Genomic DNA, 19,680 nt, shown 5'->3' on the forward strand with positions numbered 1-19,680 from the left:
TTCAGATGTCCTTAACTTGAACTCCTTGAAGTATCTGGTTTTTGATTGGAACTGGAGAGATCAGAAGTTGAGGAGACTGATGGACATTCCCGAGGTACCATGTAACCAGCAATTGTTTTTAATCACATTTTCTTTCAATTTGAACTTGAGTTCAAACATGGTAATAAAGCCCGTGACTTTGGGAGCCAGCACATTCTGGCTCTCAAATGGGTTTCTGGCATTTTGACTCTGAGGTAGCTTACTGTGGAGAATTTAACCCTTCTGACAGCATTTTCCACTTCTTAAATGCTCTGAAGCATCTATTCTGTGTTACATAGATTCTTGTGCTTTGACTTCTAAGAGACAGAAACTCCCAAAGCGTATGGCTCCCCCCCTCCACTGCACCCCCTTTTCTGTGGGTCCTTTGAGTTCTGCCCTTGTTGCGCTGTTCGTTTTATTTTGGATTTTTTTCCCTTTAAGTCAAGTTAGCAATTGACGTGTTGCTTATCTGAGAGGCAAACATTGGCTATGAGCAGGGAAGTGGCACAGAGGGTAGAGGGCTGGGCGTGGAGTCTGGACCCCCTGGCTTCTCCTGCTGCCTTAGACACTTACTAACCATGTGACTTTGGACAAGTCACTTACCAGCCTGGTTTAGGTTAGGCAGTTTCCTGTTGATCAAATGGGAATCATTTCTAACAGCACCTACTTCACAGGGTTGTGATGAGGTACAGATGAGTTAATACGTGTAAGGTGCCTTGCAAAAAATGCTAGCTATTATCACCAAGTACCTTGGAGACGTCCAATATCGTAGTAATTGATACAGAAGGTAACTGGGGCTAACGAGTCAGACTTACTGAGTATTTTAAAGCAGCTGATGAACACTGAGGATAAAAGTCACTCTCTATATTATGCGTTATACTTACAAAAGCACGTTATGTGCATTATCTCTTTTCATCCTCAAAACAGTCTCCTGAGGGTGTCAGTGTGACTGTGGGAAAATCCTTTAGCTCCTGTGTCTCAGTTTACTTTGCTATAAAAACGAAACAGTGTGACCGGTTGTTGAGCCATTTCAGTTACCTCCGACTCTCCGTGACCCCATTTGGGGTTTTCCTGGCCAAAGTACTGGAGTCGTTTGCCACTTCCTTCTCCAGCTCGTTTTGCAGATGAGGAAACCAAGCCAAACAGGGTTAAGTGACTTGCCCAGGAACACCACAGGTAGTAAGCGTCTAAAGACCAGATTTGAATTCAGATCTTCCTGACTCCAAGCCCAGAGCACTATCCATTGTGCCACCCGGCTGTCCAGTGTGGCTAAATGACTTGTCCAGATTCTTACAACTTACAGCAACCCGTGTGGCGATATGGCAGTCTTCTGACCCCTTGGCCGGTGTTCCTTCCATTATGCCATACCGCCTTTCTTAGCTCCGTGAGGATCTCGTCCAGAACCTCATGGCTGTCGTTCTGCAGATCACTGGTTATGGTTCGTTACTGTCAATGGAGATTCAAAAGTCAGAGGAAATTAGAGTGAATGTTCACCACACCCAGGACACAGCAAGGTGCCCAGTTAGAACCAGAAATTATACAGTTAACAATAATCCTAGAAGAAGTTGCTTATTGCTTAAGCCAATGTCCCTAGAATTACATAAGCTAAGTATAATTGAATTATTAGTCCAAAATAATAAATTTGATTGGGCAGTTGGACCAGTGATTAACTGATAAGTCAGCAGTTTATTTTTCACTTGGCTTGTTTTTGACCGGACTCGGGTTGTATCTAGCTCAGACATTCCACTCGCCTGCCTCCTCCAGCACTTCCCCTCAGCCCCGGCTGGCCACCTTCTAGAATTTATTGTCTGAGTTGCCTGACTTACTTCCATGGTCACACAGCTAAGATGCTTCAGAGTCAGTCTGGTCTTCCTAGCTCCGAGGTCAGCCCTGTAGCCACGAAAGCACACTGCCAACGGTAGCCTGATTAGAAGTAGGAGAACTAGATTTTTTATCCTGTGATTCGTTATTTGATGTTTTTTATTTTTGTTTATAAGCAATATCAGTAAAGGTAATAAAAAAATTAGTCATTGGAATATTAATTATTTATTATTGTATTAGTTCATTTATAATAATTATAACAATGAATGCAAGCCTGTAAAGTATCCAGAAGACAGACCTTGGAAATCCATTGAGATGGAATATTTTAGAACAGATACAAACAGGAGGCCATTTTATGGACCTGATGCTTTCTGCAGGACCTCACAATTTACTTACGTAAACATTTCACCTCAGGATCAGATGTGGGTTTGGACCTCATCCTTTTCTGGCTGCATCTCCAGTAACAGCTGAGAAAATAGCAAGAGTCAGGAGCGTTGAATTCATTCAACAAAATGTCTCCTCTTCACATGGAGAACTTCTCCCTTTGTCACCATTGTTGATTTTGTTTTTCTCTTGTCCAGATAAGAAAAGAAGTTCTGGAACTGCTGGAAATGAGACTCATAAGCCTGTGCAGAGCCGACTCTTTGAAGCTGGGGCTTTTTTAATTTCCAAATTCTAATGAAGATCAAATTTTGACCTGAGGATAGAATTTACATCTGTATTTAATGCGACCACACTCTGCCAAATGAGTCACACACGATGGATGTCTGCCTTTTGGGATGCTTCAGCAGGCCTGAATCTTACAGCTTCTTTTGCCAGCTTCCTTCTCTTTATAATAAAGTAGAACAAGTTTGTGTCATTTTTACGAGGTTCATGGAGACTGTATGATGTTGGTCTAGAATGTTATTTTTGTTACTTAGGGGGAACAGTAAGCGCGTGAGACACTCTTCACACACAGAAGAGACAACACTATAGCCGTCGTAATACAGAGTTATTATCAACAGCCTGTAAAATGCTGCATTTCAATCTCTACCTTATTTCTTTTTGAATCAGCCTGAGCTCTGGTAAAACAGTCCTAGGTGTGACCACACCAGGTGACCACTTACCTGTGGGTCACCAAGGGTTAGAAACATGACAAAGAAAGAAGGGAATAGGGTTTATATTGTGTAAGAAAATTGAGGTACCACAAATGATAGCTGAAAACCCACATACAAAATAGGATAAAAAGTCCTACCAGCTGTGGCTTCATGGGTTCAGTCAACACTTACTAGAGGCCAAAGTGGGGCCTGTGTGTCTTCCTTCTCTTGGTGTGAGTGCCTCCATCTTTGAACAAGGCTCCCTTTCGTGTAACGTGAGGAGGCAAGTCTCCTTCCTGGTGTTTAGGTTTTATCCCGGTACATTGCTAAGATTTTCTTAATGTAGTCTAGTCATCATCCGTGTCCTCCTCACAGTGACAAACAAGGCTTGAAGATGTTGCACAACCTACTCCACAGAGCTTCCCTCTCTCCCTGTATGGAGCGTTGTTACCTTGATACGCTTTGCAGCGTGACCACCCTTCATATTTACATCCCTGTTCTCCTCCTCATGCACTGGCTGGAATTATTTCCAATTGACACGCACTTGACAGAGATACTCCTCTGTGAACTGAAGAGCCTCTCCCTGCTGTGGCTGGCGATATCTAAGTGAAGCTCTTACCTGACCTGTACCTTTACTCTGAACTGTGTATCCTTTGGAACCACAATACAAGAAATGCTAAACAATTTCAGGAAGTTGAGGGAGAAACAGCAACACCTGTGGGGATGAGGAAAGGCGTTTTGGGTAAGGTGATGATTGGGCTGAACCTTGAAGAGAGCTTGGATCTCCTAGGTACAGAATGCTCTTTGCCTATAAAGAAAGAAGGGAGAGCATTCAACCACCCCCTCATCAACATCTGCACAGGACAGAAGTGGCTTGTTTATGTTATGCAGGGTCTTTAACTATCCAAGGGAAAAGCATAAGGAAATCATCAGGTAAGAAAATAGTAAAAGTCTAAGCCTGCCAAATATCCATGTGCAACCCGTAATGCTACTGAGGAGGGGAAGAAGCTGTGGGGTTTACTGACAGTATTCAGTATTCAGGCTGACTGACTTTTCTACACTGATTTGCCAGACCCAGGAAATGAGGCTTGGGGGATGGGGTGGGGACAAGGGTACCTGCATTTACCGCCAGATTCCCACATGGATTCTAACAGAATTAAAACACGAGGCAATGAAATGTGAGACCAGCCCTGGCATCCAGGACATCTGGTCACCCTAAAGAAGGCTCTCAGTACAACGGTAAGGAAGTACTGAAGGCATGGCCTTAGAGGTCACTCCTCTGAAGTGTCCAATAGCAGTTCTGTATGCCCAGTGGAGACATATCAACTTCGCCACAGCTGCGACAGATCATCCTGTCAGGGTTACATAGGAAAGAATGGGAGCATTCAAAAAGATTAAAACAATAGGAGGCACATTTATAGACCTGATGTGAATCTACTTAGCAGACTGAAGAAGGTGTGAGTAGAAAACAGCCTGGGCTATTCCTAAGACATTTTAAAAATTAACAGTAAGAAAACCATTTAGGATAAATGAAATATCTGTGAACTGTTTTGCAAAGAAAATACCATATAAAATTCTTCGTGCATCATTCCATTTGATGCAGAAAGACAATACATCAGACCATTGGCTTAGAAGAAGAACTTAGAAATTTAAAAAGAGAGGGACCATCATGTAAGCAGTAAGCTATCATCCAAGACAACGTTGCATCACAGGAGACTGAAGTCAGCTCAGCGGTCATCTAGTCCAGTCCAGACTGATATCCCTAACTAGGGATCAGTCATTCAGACTCCATTTAAAGACCCCACTGCCTCCAAGGCAGTACATTCTGCCTCTAGACAGTTCCAGTTCTTATGGCTGGCCTTGGAAGGAGGAGAAGCTAGGTCCAAGTTCTTCTCCTGACATACACTATCCATATCACCACGGGACAAGTCATTTGACCTCTCAGTGGTCTCCAGCAACTGTCAAGCATTACAAGTTTTGCAGGTTGCTAGATACATCACCCAGCCACTTCAGGAAAGGCTACGTTTCAGAAGAAGGTAGTTTCCTACATCATGGCCTACCAAGGCCCTGTCCACCAAAAAAACAAGTCAAGGCAACGAACATTTTTGAAGCACCATGCACCAGACTTTTTTATGGTTATGCTATTTTAATGACCACTTTGCAAGTCTTTTACTGAGTAAGGAAAACCCACCAAGTAGCATAAATTAGATCCCCTAAAATGCCCACACCATGCCTAAAATTTTAACGCACCACCTCTGTGTTTAAACTAGTCACAGAGCTTCTTACCACTTTTCACATCCAATCTCTTGACCATATTTGCTCTAGCAAAGCAAATAATGGAAGTGAATTGGGAGCTTTCTTTGCCAGCCCAGTGCCAACCCTCATGCATATTTTCCTCCGTCACCTCCAAGCCAGCTGGTCTGCGTGGCATACCTCTTTCCTGGTATGGTCCTTAGCAGCCTTATTCCATTTGCAGCAAGGCCATTAAGTCATAGAAACAGCAAGTTCCTACCGTAAGTATTATGCCTCCCTTTTTACTTCTCTTAAATGAGGTGTTTGTAACTAAAATGACATTACCTGAAAGCTCAGTGAGCTCAGTCTGGCCATCTTGCGTGAAACAAGGAGGTTTGGGAGATGGGGGAACAGTAAAGCTGTCTGGCCACCTACTTTGCCGCATCTGCCTTATAAATTCAAAGAGGAGACAAATCTTTCCTCTCTAATTGGGGATTTTATGGGAATTTTTCACAAATACCCAAAAATCTAACAAAGCAGCCCTTCTAGTCAACTTTCTCTTATTCAGAGATTGATAATGAAGCATATGGACTGACCAGACCCTCCTTTTAGTCTTACTCTGTCCTGTTCCTTCAACAGAAATTGGAAGGAACAAGTCGTAGTGGCCACACCTAAAATCCTTACTGTGGGTGCGGCTGAAGCTGGTAGACCCCTTGAGCTAGGAATTTCTGAGCTGCAGTTGGGTTAAAGCCATAAGGGTATCCCACCTGAGTCCAGCACCAAAGTGGTGAGCCCCCAGAAGTATGAAGCCACCAGTTGCCTGAGGAGGGGTGAACTGGCCCAGGAAGAAAATTGGAGCAATTTAGAGCTTCTGTCCAGACTAGTATTGGGATCAGCCTTGAATGGCTACTGAACTTCCAGCCTGGGTAAGACAGAGACTCATTTTCAAAAAAGAGGGAGAAAGAAGGGGGATGCTGGGTGGGTTAACAGTAAGGACAGGAACTGACCTTGTGATTTCGTTATTGCATCAAGTTCCAGGTGAGAAATTCAGCCAATACTGGTAAGCACTTTCTCTGAAACTGAAGTTACCTCAAGCATTGAAAGGTTGAATGGGCCAAATCCGGGGTGGGGAATCTGGCTGTCTAGGTCCTTGGGTGTAGCCTTTTGACTGAGTCTAAGTTTTACAGAACAAATCCTTTTATGAAGAGGATTTGTTCTATGAAGTTTGGATCCAGTCAAAGAGTCGAACTTGAGGACCAGACCTTGTCCAAAGCAGGGCTCTGGGGCCAGCGTTCTCTGTCTCCTAGAAAAGGAAGGAAAGAAACTAAAAAATTTCCACTTTGCTATAGTGCAAATAATCCTAATAAAACCTTAGTAAGTTGAGAGTGGGAAAGCAAAACCACTGAAGTTTGGAGTTATCTATAGGTGTTTTCCCTGACACTTTCTTCCATTACTGTAGATGATCTAGGATTGTCTCATCATTTCATCATTTTCCAAATTAGTTTATAACCATACAGCTTTAGAGCTGGAAAGGAATTCGAAGGTCATCTGATCCAATAATTTTTGAACTTTTTGGGAGTCTTTACACTCCTAAAAATTGGAAATCTTAAAAAACTTTTGTTTACCTGGCAAATATCTTCTGATATTTACCATATTAGAAATTAAAACATCTTAGTATTATGAAAATCGTTTTTATCTTGTGGATTCCTTAGAAGTATCTAGGGGATCCCAAGGGGTCATCATAACACACAGAGAACTGCTGAAATCCCTGCCTGTACCATGAATCCCCTCTAGTAACAAAATTTATTACCTATGAAAGCAACTTATGCTGCTTTTGAGTAGGATACTTTCTTGTACTGAATATCAATTTACCTCTCTATAATTGAAATCTCTTGGTTCCTAGGACCTCTGAGGGGGCCTAGCAGAACAAGCCTTAGCCCTTCTACAAAATTCTGTAATTAATCCAAGACAATGACCCTTCTCCCTACCATGTCCCTAATCTTCTGTGTTTGGCTACTATCACTGTTGGGGAGAAAATATACTGTATTCACTACTCAAGATTTAACGAAGCTCTTAGGGATCAACTGAATTTTGTTCATGAGTTTTTTTCTCTTTTCAGAAGTTATTGCCCTTAGATTAGTCGTGCATCTACCAGGTCAGCCAGGCAGGGTATAAGAAATCACTGTTGTGTAGAAGCAGATTTTGTTAGTTACCACCACTCCTTCCCTCCACCACCACCACCAAAATAGGTTTTAGAGATTCAGTACAAGACCCCAACTGTAACTTTTACAGCGAAGGCCAAAATTATACCAGTCCCTTTGAATCAGAGTAAAGTTCATTTACCCATAACCCAAGCTGAGTGTAAACTACAGGTATGTTCAATGACTTCTTTCAAGATATGGTCAAGTTTTCATGAACATGATGCCATCCTGTGTAGAGCAAGAAAAGACCTTGGGTTTATTAAGAATTTTTCATTACGATTAGTATTTTAGTAATATTTTGCATACCCAGGAAGCCCATGAACCACGAAGAGAACCAAGATGAAGATGAAAAACAACTCTCAGGGTCTGCCATCCAGGATGCCAGACAATACTGCATTTCGACAGCAGCGGCTGCCAGCCTGGAGCCCTTACCTCACAGCCTGGGCAGTCCTCCCTGGTTTTTTTACCACTGGCGCATTCTTTCTCAGCATGGGCATCCTCCTCATATTATCTGCAAAGAGCGTCAAGGAAATTGAGGTTTGTTCTGGACTCAAGTGTTTTCAAACAAGGCAGGCAAGCTGGCTGCCTGGGGCTGGGGCCGGGGCAGAAGAGTAAGTCTGAGGGGAAGCGATGGAATGTGACAGAGGGGTGATCATCTGGCGAAATCCAGTCTGCAGAGGTATAGAACCATACTAGCAGGCGTAGGATCATTAGACTTTAGAGTTAGGATGATCTCATCTCACCCCCTTTGTTCTGCAGATAAAGAAGTAGATTCAGGGAAGGGAAATCATGTATCCAAGGTCACTGAGGCATAGGATTGTCCTGGTACTTAAGGGTGCAGCGTCCCACATTCTGGGCTTAAGTGGACCGGATTCCATAAGATCAGTCAACAAGCATGTATTTATTAAGCATTTTATGCCACCTACTGTGTGGAAGATACAAAAGGGAGAATCCTCTCAAGAAGCTTATGTTCCTTCGGAGGAGGAAATGTGTGTGTGTCTGTGCATATCCATAAACAGCAGAAACTGAACCTGTGATTTCATTAGTATAGGGAGGAGAAAAGCCCCCTCTGCCTGTGCAGGTCAGGAACTTAGCTGCAATTTACAGTCTTGGAGAGTTTCTTAAAGCCCTAAGAAGTTCAGTTACTTGCCCAGGGTCACACAGCTAATACATGTTAGACAGTGAATCCAGGACTTCCAAGCTCCAAGGCTAGTTCTCTATCCATTGCATCGAACTGCCTGTTGGAAGGCATAAATGAATGCAAATTAGACCGGGAAGGGAATTCCCTAGCGACTAGGAGGATCAGGAGGGCTTCTTAGAGAAGCTTGTACTGTATGATGAGGGAAACCAAAGGACAGAAGAGGATGTGAACTTAGCCTCACTCTAAAGCAGGGGTAGGAAAACTGTAGCCTCGAGGCCATATCGGGCTGCATTTGAGTGCCTAGAGGGCCACATGTGGTCTTGAGGCCATAGATTCCCCACCCCTGAGGTCTAAGCCTATCTCATTCCTATAGATACATGTATATGTATATTCTCTACATGGTGGTACATGGTTAAATGTATTCCAATGTGGGGGGCTTTGGATACTCTGTGGCATTCAGGACATAATGTCATGCCCATCTGGAGGGCCAGGAGCAGGGGGAAAAAAGCATTGTGGTAGAGGAGGAAACATAAATTTTTCACTGGCGTGCCCTCATGGCTCTGTGTGTGCGTGTGTGCGTGTGTCTGCGTGTGTGAACTTTCTCTGAGATCACTATTTTCATGAGCGTCATAGGACCCTGGTGCCTGTCACCTTTTCTGCAAAACAAATTTGCTCTACTGAGAATGATAAAGACCAAAACTAAGAGTGGAGTCGTTGGAAAAAGGCCCATCACCAGTTTAATTAGTAAGCTGTTTGAGAACTAACATAGCTTTCTTCTAAAAGAGAAGGGGAGGAAAAGAAGAGTCCAAGGCAAATGTCAGTTCCGTGCCCATGAAAGGCAGTATTTAAGGTAAGCCTTTCTAAAGGGATGGATGGCCAGAACTTCATTTGGGACGTCACAGAATCTCAGCAGCCATCTAGTGTCACTTGTATCTGAAGAGTGAGCCCCTCTACATGTCTGAAGAGCAGCTGTCCATCGTTTGCTTGAAGATCTCCAGAAAAGAGGCTCCTCGTCACTTCCTAGGGAGCCCTTTCTACATTTGCAATTATTAAGGGCAATTATTGAGGGTAACTAGGTGGCACGGTGAATAGAACACTGGGCTTGAAGGCAGAAAGTTCTTCCAGAGTTCAAATCTGGCTTCAGACCTAATAACTGTGTGCCCCTGGACAAGTCACGTAACCCTGTTTGCCTTGGTTCCCTCACTTGTAAAATGAGGGGAAGAAGGAAATGGCAACCCACTCCAGCATCTTTTCCACAAAAACCCCAAATGGGATCACAAAGGGGTGTGACTGAAAAATGGCTCAACAAGAACTTTTTCCTGCAGAGAGAGGAATATATGAAATATATGAAACATACACACACACACACACACACACACACACACACACACACACACACACACAGCATACTAACTAAGGGGCACAGTGGAAGGAGCACTGGGCCTGAGGAGAGGAAGACCTCAGTTTAAATTCTCCTTTGCACAGTTATTAACTGTATAACCCTGGGCAAGTCACTCAGCCTCTGCTTGCCTCAGCTATCTCATCTATAAAAGGGGGATGATAATATCCCACCTCACTGAGTTATTGGGAGGGTCAAATGAGATCGTGCTATTTTTGCTAGGTATTAGTATTTCTGTGGTTCAGGCACAAGTCTGCCAGAAACTATTTCATTTCTTTTAACAATCCAGTCCATTTTTGGCTTGGAGACATTCAGATTGGCATCGTTCCTCCAAGCTTTCTGGCAGGTGTCTCTTCCCAAGACAATTTGAGTTAATATTTATAGAAATCTTGGACAAGGAAAAGATTGTAATATGTTAAAATAAAGTTTAGTTGTTAACAGTCCAAAACAATAGTCACTGCTCAGTTTCTCCCTGGACCACTCCCCTCAAGGATTAAAAAGAATGTCCTCCCTGAGATCATCCTCCTTCCTGAATGGAGAAGGCTGGGCACCATCCCTTCAGGAGATGAGGAAGAGGAGACTGCCTTTCCATGAATCATAATATTTTCAGGGCTGTGGGGTGGGAGAGTTGGGGGAGGGAAAGGCTCTTTTGTTCTAAGTTTTGGTTACCACCCTAAGAAAGACCTTTTGTCCTCCACCTAACCCACCTTCAAACAGAGGAATATTATTTCTTAATATTTCTAGTTTTACTAAAAAGGAGCTTTTACATATGCTTCCGCACACTCATCGCTTCGAGCTCTGCCCTCCATATTTTTCTTGAAATTCTCGAATAATAACTGGCCTATGTACGTATGTCTCAACATCATGACATTTTTATAAAAATGGATCATATGATAGAGTTAATAAACATTTATTAAGTGACTGCTCTGTGCTAAGTGCTGAAGATCCTAAGAAAGGCATCCGGCAAGTCCCTGCCCTGCTGGAGCTCACAATCTAGTGGAGAAGGAGAACGGGTAAAAGGAAGCCGACAGGGAAGAGAGATTGCCTAGATGGGAGGAGGCAAGTCCTGCAGCAAAGGTCATCTGAGGAGGAGAGACTTTCAGAGTTGATTTTATCTTGCAGAATAATGAGTTTCTAGAGATCCTGAAATCTAGGAAAGTAGTCAGGAGAAAGTCAGGAGAATTCCCTGGGTATCTTCCTTAAATGGACCAACAATTCGTCTTGACCCAAGCTCCACTTGGTTGTCATTTGGGCCCTGATGCCCCAGAGTAGGCATGAATGGCAATTGTTTGTGTTTGGGCCAGAAAGCCTAGAGGTCTTCACCTCCCAGATTGATTTTTTTTTTAGACTAGGTAAAAGATGTCATCCTTTGCCTCATTTTTACCTATCCTTAATTGCTGAATGGGTGTTGCCTCAGTCAAACTGAGACCTAGGAAAGACCTTAGCTTAAAAAGACCAAGGTCTCCCACTGCATCCCGGTCCATCTCCAGTCATCCTGATCTATAATCTTGCCACTGGACCCAGATGGCTCCAGGGGAGGAAGTGAGGTTAGTGATATTGCACAGCCCTCCCACTTGAATCCAGTCCACTTGCAAGTCATGGCATCACCTTCCTGACATCATCAGACTGAAGAACAAACCACAGCTACTAGCTCTGCCCTCCAAGGGCAAGCTGAATAAGTTCATTCCTCTTCCTATAGACAGTGCTTCAAGTACCTGAAGATAACTCTCAGGTCTGCCTCAAATCTCTTCTCCAGATTGAACATCCTTAATTCCAAAATTTCACAACTAAAAGAATGTATAGAAATGAGGGATTTTCAGACATTTTTCAGGATGCCAGAGCATTCCCTGGCAAAGCTGCTCAGTAGACAAGACTTGTCAACATTACTGGTTTAATGGACCCATGTGTCATATAGGATTAAAGTTAGGAAATACTTAAATTTTTTTATTATTATTCATGATAATAATAGCCAACATTTATGTAATGCTCTGAAGTTTACAAAGTACTTTGTATATACCTGGGGTACCTTGAATGTCCCAGTGCAGTGTTTTGAGACTTTTTAATGGCTTAAAACTGTACTAAAACCTTTTGGATACAATCTGTTGTCTGAGTTCAACTCTTCTACAATTAATGAAACGGAAATTCAGATTAACAGTCATAGGGTCATAGAGCTAGAAGGGTATTACAAGCTATCATCTAGTCAAACCCCCTTGTTTTACAGATGTGGAAACTGAGACCCAATGAAGCTAAGTTACTTATCCGCTCCCACACAGAGTAATGACAGAGCTGGAGTTTGAACCCAGATATGATCCCAAATCCACTGCTCCTTGTACTAAGAATAACAATAATAACATTTATATCAGTAAGACTCATCTTTGTCAATTCAAATCTGGCCCCAGACACTTACTAGCTCTGTGACTCTGGGCAAGTCACTTTGCCTTGTTTGCCTCCATTTCCCTATCTGTAAAATAAGTTAGAGAAGAAAACGGCAAACCGCTCCGATATTTTTGCCAAGAAAACCCCAAACGAGATTACAAAGAGTCAGACATGACTAAAAAGATCAAACAATAATGACACCATATTTATAATAATAACAGCATGTTTATAATAATAGCTAGCTATAGTTTAAAACTATACTAAAGCTGTCACTTACCATTTCACTTTGGGACACTTTTCAGGTTTGCAAAGCAGTTACATCCAAGTGTAAATAATTAATCATGTGAAATGGTCACATGTATTCCAATTTTCATTATTCAAAATTATAAGTATGCAAAATATGATCATTGATTCCCACACAGCAAAAATATGCCATGCACATCCAAATAATACAATTATTTCACAAGGATTTTTCACACTAATTGGTACCTGGCTCCTACGTAACTTTGTTATTCTATTTTGATCCTCACAACAACCCTGAAAGGTAGGTGCTGCTCTCACCCCCATTTTACAGATGAGGAAACTGAGGCTGAGAAAGATTAAGTGATTTGTCCAGGGTCACACAGCTAGTATGTGCTAAGCCCTAGGGATACAAAAAGAGATGAAAGACAGTCTCTGCCCTGTGGCTGCTGGCCAGCACTGAGGGGTGCTGAAGCATTTAGGGTTAGTCACTAGAAGGCTTTCTAGACCTGGCAAGTGAGACTTCTTTCTGTTATAATACCTGAGAACATCATTTTTCTACAGCAGCACCCTTTGTATGTTCATGAGTTTCTTGCCTGGGATCCTATCCTCTTTAAATAACTTTTCTTACAAGGAGGAGCTCCTCCCTCCTCTATACAAAGGAGCTCAATGTGATTGTTGCTGTCTGTTCATGTTTTATGCCTATGTAGAAAATGTGCATTGCTATGGATTTCAGCAGAGAAGCCATAGAATAATTCCGCTGTGCTCAGTGTAATTAGTGCCATTCCATCACCAGGTAGAAGCATTTGGAGAATCAGCATCTCAACAGGGCATCCTTTTGTTTGGGCTTTATGCAGGGCATCTTATATCAATGATGGAAGGAAGGAAGGGAGGGAGGGAGAGAGGAAGAATGGAAAAGAAGGAAGGATAGAAGGAAGAAAGGGAGGAAGAGAGGAAGGAAGGGAAGGAGAAAGGGAGGGAGGGAAGGAGAAGGAAGGGAGAGAGAGAAAAAGAAATATTTATGAAGTATTTACTACATGCAAATTACATTTTGTAACAAAAACAGTTAGAAAAGCAGAGACAGTCTCTCCTTTCAAGGAGCTCACAGCCTAATGGGTGAGACAGCATGTAAACAACTACTTATGAACAAGATATATATATAAGATAAATTGAAGATAATCTCAGAGGAAAGGGTCTAAGGTTAAAGAACAAGAAAGTCTTCTTGTAGAAGGTGGGACTTTAACTGAGACTTAAAGAAAGCCAGGAGGTGAAATATCTTTGAAATTGTATTTCTGTGTAATCAGTTTCCTTTGTAATCCTATGCATTTTATGTCATGCATTTAAAAACATTCTGGAAAGGAGTCCAGAGGCTTCACCAAACTGCCACAGGGGTTCATAACTTGAAAAAAAGGTTAACCCTTCTCTAGAAGCATTAACATTTTTTAAAAAGTATTTGTCCACCAAAGGACTGAGCTTCTAATGATTTGGTTCCAGACAGAAGAGGGGGTAGAGCTGCTATATTTTTGAGCATGTGACCCTTTCCTCCAGCTCTAAATCACAGCAGAGAGCCTGCATTTCAGAGCTGGCAACCACCTTTAAGATCCAGCCCAACCTACTCATTTTACAGATTGGGAAAGAGAAACCCAGAGAAGTATGATGTGATTGGTTAAGTCATTTTTGGTCATATCACAGTCTCCATAGCCCCATTTGGGGTTTCTTGGGAGAGATTCTGGAGTGGTTTGTCTTTTCTCTTTCCAGTTCATTTCACAGATGAGGAAACTGAGGCAGACAGAATTAAGGGACTTGCCCAGGGTCATGCAGCTAGTATCGGAGACTGGATTTGAACTCAGTGCTCCTTTCTACTGTGCCACCTAGGTACATGAAGTATGATGTTACCTCCCAATCATATCCCTAATGAGTGACTGGCCCTGCCAACAAACTGGTTGATAGGATGGCAGTGTTTGACCATAAGAACCAGACTGTCATTATCATCAATGTTACTAAACCTTTTGAAAATAGATATTCTGTTTCCCAAGAAGCCAGAATAGGCAAAATTGAAAAGTATCCAACAATATGTCAACTTCTGACTCGGGAAGGCTACATTATAATAGTGATGGGTGGAGCTCCAGGAGGCTGGAATCTGGCTAATGGTAAAGTATTATCAAAACTGAAAATTAGTTCTAAGTGTACAGATCTAATGAGAAGATTGATAGTATGAGATTCTGTTAGATGGAGGAGAGAGAGAATTTGAAACTCAAAATTTTTAAAAAGTGAAAAATTGTTTTTACATGTAATTAGAAAAATAAAATATTTTAAGATGATAACAGGTGTATATATATATATATATATATATATACACATCCTGGTAATATATGGATATCTATATAGATAGATATCCAGGTTGATGTGTGTGTGTGTGTGAGAGAGAGAGAGAGAGAGAGAGAGAGAGAGAGAGAGAGAGAGAGGGAGGGAGGGAGGGAGGGAGAGAGAGAGAGAGATCACCAGATCCATATCGAGAGCGTATCACCAGGTCAAGACAATAAGCAGAATAAATGTAAGAGAAGGATTTTTTTAATTATCTTCGCAAAACACAAAAATTCTCACAATTTCAATAAAATAGCAATTCTGAGTCTTTACCCTCTCGACTGGCAAGAGCAATGAGTCTGCATTCAGATGATCTAAGTTCGGATGCTGCCTCTGATATTTACTTAAGTGAGCAAGTCACTTGACCTCCCTCAGTTTCCTCATCTGTAAAATGAGGGGGTTGGACTAGCTGGCCTCTGAGGCCGTGTCCCAAACTAGATAGGATTCTGTGACTATTTTTCTGGACAAGAAGTTGGGGCGTGTATTCTGACACTTGTACGTACTTGTTACTTTGAAATTGAAATATGTCAGAAAATCAGAGATGCCAAAGTGTATCTTCCCAGGTACCGGGGAGCAGAGAGGGAGCATAGATGGTCTATTGCTCCTGGAAACAGCCTGATTAGCTAGCTTTGGGGGAATCAAGCCAGACAGGTTTGTGGGAATGAGAGTTGATGAAAAGCTCTGAAGGGCATGAAGCTGAGTGAAGAAGTTAGCAGAGAGCAGGGTACTAGGCTAGGAGTCACAATTCCACCTCAGGTACTTATCTGCTGTGTGACCATGGGGCACATCACTTCACCTCTTTCTGCCACAGTTTCCTCATCCGTAAAATGAGGAAATTCTATCACCATAGAGTTGTTGTGAGGACCAAAGGAATAATGTGTGTGAAGTGTTTTGCAGACCTATACAACTATAGAAATACTATATATTGTTATGTATTTTATATGATGCTCTATATTTTATATCATTTATTACAGATAATGTATAATGTTATATGTTCTGTTATATATTATATATATTATAATGTTTCTAATATCGCATTTCATATGATATTTAATATATATTATAATTATGTTGTGATATGATATAATCTATTTTATAATGTTACATATTCTATATAATGTGTAGAAATTAACTATATTACTACAGTGAATAAGATTGATGAGAAAACTTTAAATCAAGTGACTGAGACGATTCAGGCTGAAAGAATCATCAAAGGGGTGATTAATGAGGGCCTTCAGGTCCTCTGAGGACCCCTTAGTGCCTCCATCTCCACTACAGACAGAAGAAGAGGAAATTTCAGCCCCAGAGATTTAGGTTAAGTACAAGGAAATTTCCTGAAAATGAGCAGTTAATGGGCCAGGACAGCCTGCCGAGAAAGCTTATAAAATTCCTTTCCCTAGAGGTTTTTCAGAGTAGAAAGGCCTCTTATTTTTACTGTAATGGTTTAAAGGCAGCCTTGCCTGACAAAGAAGGAGAAGACTGACTGAATGAGGTCCCCAATAGACCTAAACTTGGCTCTGCTGCTGCTTATTGGCCATGAGACCTTGGACAAGTCATTTCTCCAGATTTTGTGTTCCATATTTGTAAAAGGAGGGATTTGAAGAAGGTTAAGCTTCAAGTCTCTTCTAATGCAAAGAGACTTAACTTCAGGGGATCTGAGATTGGGGATGAGATAAATGGGCAGGAAGCTTTAACTTTCTAATGAACTAATGTATGTATCCTTTTTGTTTGTTTGGCTTAAAGATCACATACACAGACATATGCTCAGATTGTTCAAAACTGAGGGAAAATGCCTCTAATTTCTACAAAGAGTGTACCTGCTCAGTGCCTTTCTTCATTCCAGAGAAAATGCCAGTAAGTAGAATCAGAAAACTTCCAATTCTTCTTTTCCTAAGGCTTATTCATTTTCAGTAAGTTAACATCCAATAAGTTAACCATCCATAAATTCTTCCAAAAAAAACTAAGCTGGGAACACCTGGGAGTGGAGAGGCGGGAAGTGAGAAAGAACCAGACAAAGAAAAGGCTTTCACGTAAAACGCATGTTCTTTTCTAATGTTTTGGTCTTTCTCTTTTGCCTCCCAAGTCTCGATTCCTTCCTTTTTTCACTTTCATCAGAGGATCGTCAAGCCTAAATAAGCTGAATCCAAAAGCTGTGTGCAGTCCAGTGGTATATAAAGATGGGCTCTCACCTTGTCCAGGCAAGGATGAGGGTGGATGAGGACCGATTGCCTCTTTGCTGCTAGGAATAAATCCATCCACAAACATTTATTAAACTTCTATTATACCTGAGACGCCAGGAATAGGGATAGGGACTGGACATGTGATTTCTCCTTCACCCCAAATAAAGAAATTTCTTCTACCAATTCAGCTTGACATCTCTCAAGAGTATGGTTCATAATCTTAAAAACAGTTGATTGGAGAGAGACCTTAGAAGGGTGGGCAATATAGTGTGTAGAGCACTGGACTTGGAACCGGAAAGATTCTTTCTGAGTTCATTTGACCTCAGACACTTATTAGCTTTGTGACCCTGGGCAAGTCACTTAACTCTGTTTGCCTCAGTTTCCTCATTTGTAAAATGAGCCAGAGAAAGAAGTGGTAAACCACTTATCTTTGCCAAGGAAACCCCAAATAGGGGTCATGAAGAGTCAGATTCAACTAAAAACAACTGAACAACAAAAAGTCCTTAGAAGTTAAGTGACTTGTCCAGGGTCACAAAGCCAGCGTGTGTCAATGGTAGGACTTGTACTGATCCAAATCAAGCTTAATCTTCCACACCACACTGCTCCTAGACACTGTGTTTGTATGGCAGACAAATCCAAAAGTGATAGTCTGTGCCCTCACAGAGGTCACAGAACCTAGGTGTTGTTTCTGATTTCCCCATTCAGATTCTGGACTACATTTTTCTGACCCCAGTTGTTAGTACAGGGAGAAAAAAAACTAGGGCAGTTTAGCTGTGGCAGGGGTGCGCCGGCATAGTAAATGTTTAACATCTAGCTCTCTGAAGAAAAAAGGTTCACTTTTCAGTTTAAGCACCATTATTAACATTTTCTCCATCACTTCCTTAAGAGTAGACAGTCAACAAAGCAGTAAATCAAACCCTGATTTGTAGCTTTTGCCAGTTCCCAAGGTGTAAAATATTCACACTTTAAGTTGAAAATTTAACAATCAGCTCTCTAGAGCCTGTACCAACCAGTTTGAGTACACTACTGCCTATAAATCTTGTCTCTCCATTGGCAGCTAGGTGGTGCAATGGATAGAGTACCAGTGCAGGAGTCAGGAGGACCTGAGTTCAAGTCTCAGCTCAGACGTTTGACACTCACTAGCTGTGTGACCTTGGGCAAGTCACTTAACCCCAATTGCCTCATCCTGGGTCATCTCCAGTCATCCTGATGAATATCTGATTCAGATGGCTCTGGAGGAGAAGTGAGGCTGGTGACCTGCACAGCCCTCCCTCACTCAAAACAAAGTCAAGTGCAAGTCATGTCATCATTTCTCTGATGGCATGGTCTTCAGCAACGAAGGATGAACACACACATCTCTCTATATCCTGTGTTTGAGATCAGTCATGTTTTCTTTTATATTCCTGCCTTTTGTTTCTCTTTTTTCAGATTGTATTTTAAATGTTTTCCTTATTGTATTTACATTACAAATCGGTTGTTTTCTTGTTTCTCTGGTGAGGTTTGCAACCAGTGATGCGTTTTTTTTTTTTATTCTGCTGATCATTTTTGCTCTTCAAGCCATAAATTCTGGTTTCATGTTTACTATTCCTCTTTGGGAATATCCTACTAGAGTTCCACACTCTCATCAGAATCCACAAAGTCCTCTGCCTCCAGTGCTGATTTGTTTTCCGTTGTCTTAAATGTTTATTTGTGTATATCTGTACTTATTTAGATGATCTGGAGTCTCATTCCCTGCTTTTACTAATATCTTTCTTGTTGGTTTGTACTCAACATCTTTTGTTTTCTTTATTCTTTCTTCATTCTCATATTATAAATTTTATTTCTCCTGAGATCTTTGGTAATTTTTTTTTTAGGTTTCCCCCACCACCACCCTTATGTTCTCCTATTGCCCACTTTCTGACTCCCTCCCCTTTTAATCGCAGTTGTACTTAGAGCTGGATCTCAAAGCTGTCTCAGCCTTCTCCCATTCCAGGGAAATCAGTCACTGCCCCAAATAACTTTTAGGGGGACAGGTCTCAGCTGAATGCTGAGCCCTTTTTCTCAAGCTCAGTGGAGGACCACACGCATAGCTGGCATTCTCCCCCAGTTCACTTTGGTCCTTAGTTCTCTAGCTGACCTCTGTTGAAGCACATAACACTACCATGCTGCTCTTCCAACTAGAACAACCTTATATTTTTTGGTTTTCTGGAGTATAGGCAGGAGGTGGCAGGCAGAGGTAAGTTCTGCTGTAAGTCCCTGGGTTGGCTTGGCTAGCACTGCCAGAATATGACAGCTGATGCTGGAGCAGGTTGTGAGTGAGAGCATTGGAGGTTAGGGACTAAACTTCTCTGCTGTTGTTTCATTCGATTGTTATTTCATGAGAGATCTTGGTGTCTTGGACCATGCAGACAGCCCAAATTACCTTATCTTTTGTGCCTAATTCCTATTTTGGAGAGATTTGAGAGAGGGTCACCTAAGCAGCTTGGTGTCACAGTAGATAGAGCACTGAGCCTGAAGTCAAGAAGACCCAAGTTCAAATCTGACCTCAGATACTTGCTATGTGACCCTAAATTAACCTCTGTAGGCTTCCATTTCCTCAGCTGTAAAAGGGGGATAATAACAGCATCTATCTCGCAAGGATCTTGGGAGGATC

General features: G+C 41.9%; 2 protein-coding genes across 12 annotated transcripts in view; both read left to right on the forward strand.

Annotated features, from left to right (window-relative positions):
- Positions 1 to 2,704, forward strand: part of CMSS1 (cms1 ribosomal small subunit homolog) — a 414,416-nt gene extending 411,712 nt beyond the window's left edge. For all 10 annotated transcript variants that reach the window (XM_072615384.1, XM_072615382.1, XM_072615380.1 and 7 more), the window contains 2 exons: positions 6 to 94; positions 2,421 to 2,704. In XM_072615384.1, coding sequence (XP_072471485.1) covers positions 6 to 94; positions 2,421 to 2,504 — 173 coding nt within the window. In that variant the 3' untranslated portion in view covers positions 2,505 to 2,704. The remainder of the gene's footprint in view (positions 1 to 5; positions 95 to 2,420) is intronic.
- Positions 2,705 to 2,810: 106 nt separating this feature from the next.
- Positions 2,811 to 19,680, forward strand: part of LOC140507269 (cell cycle control protein 50C-like) — a 39,026-nt gene continuing 22,156 nt past the window's right edge. The window contains exons 1-3 of one of the 2 annotated variants that reach the window (XM_072615371.1): positions 2,811 to 5,428; positions 7,659 to 7,885; positions 16,612 to 16,722. In XM_072615371.1, the coding sequence (XP_072471472.1) occupies positions 7,688 to 7,885; positions 16,612 to 16,722 (309 nt within the window). In that variant the 5' untranslated portion in view covers positions 2,811 to 5,428; positions 7,659 to 7,687. Of the gene's footprint in view, positions 7,886 to 16,611; positions 16,723 to 19,680 lie in introns of both variants that reach the window. The other variant, XM_072615373.1, reaches the window with a different exon arrangement.

This window comes from Notamacropus eugenii, chromosome 5 (assembly GCF_028372415.1).
Source record: "Notamacropus eugenii isolate mMacEug1 chromosome 5, mMacEug1.pri_v2, whole genome shotgun sequence".
Classification (NCBI taxonomy): Eukaryota; Metazoa; Chordata; class Mammalia; order Diprotodontia; family Macropodidae; genus Notamacropus; species Notamacropus eugenii.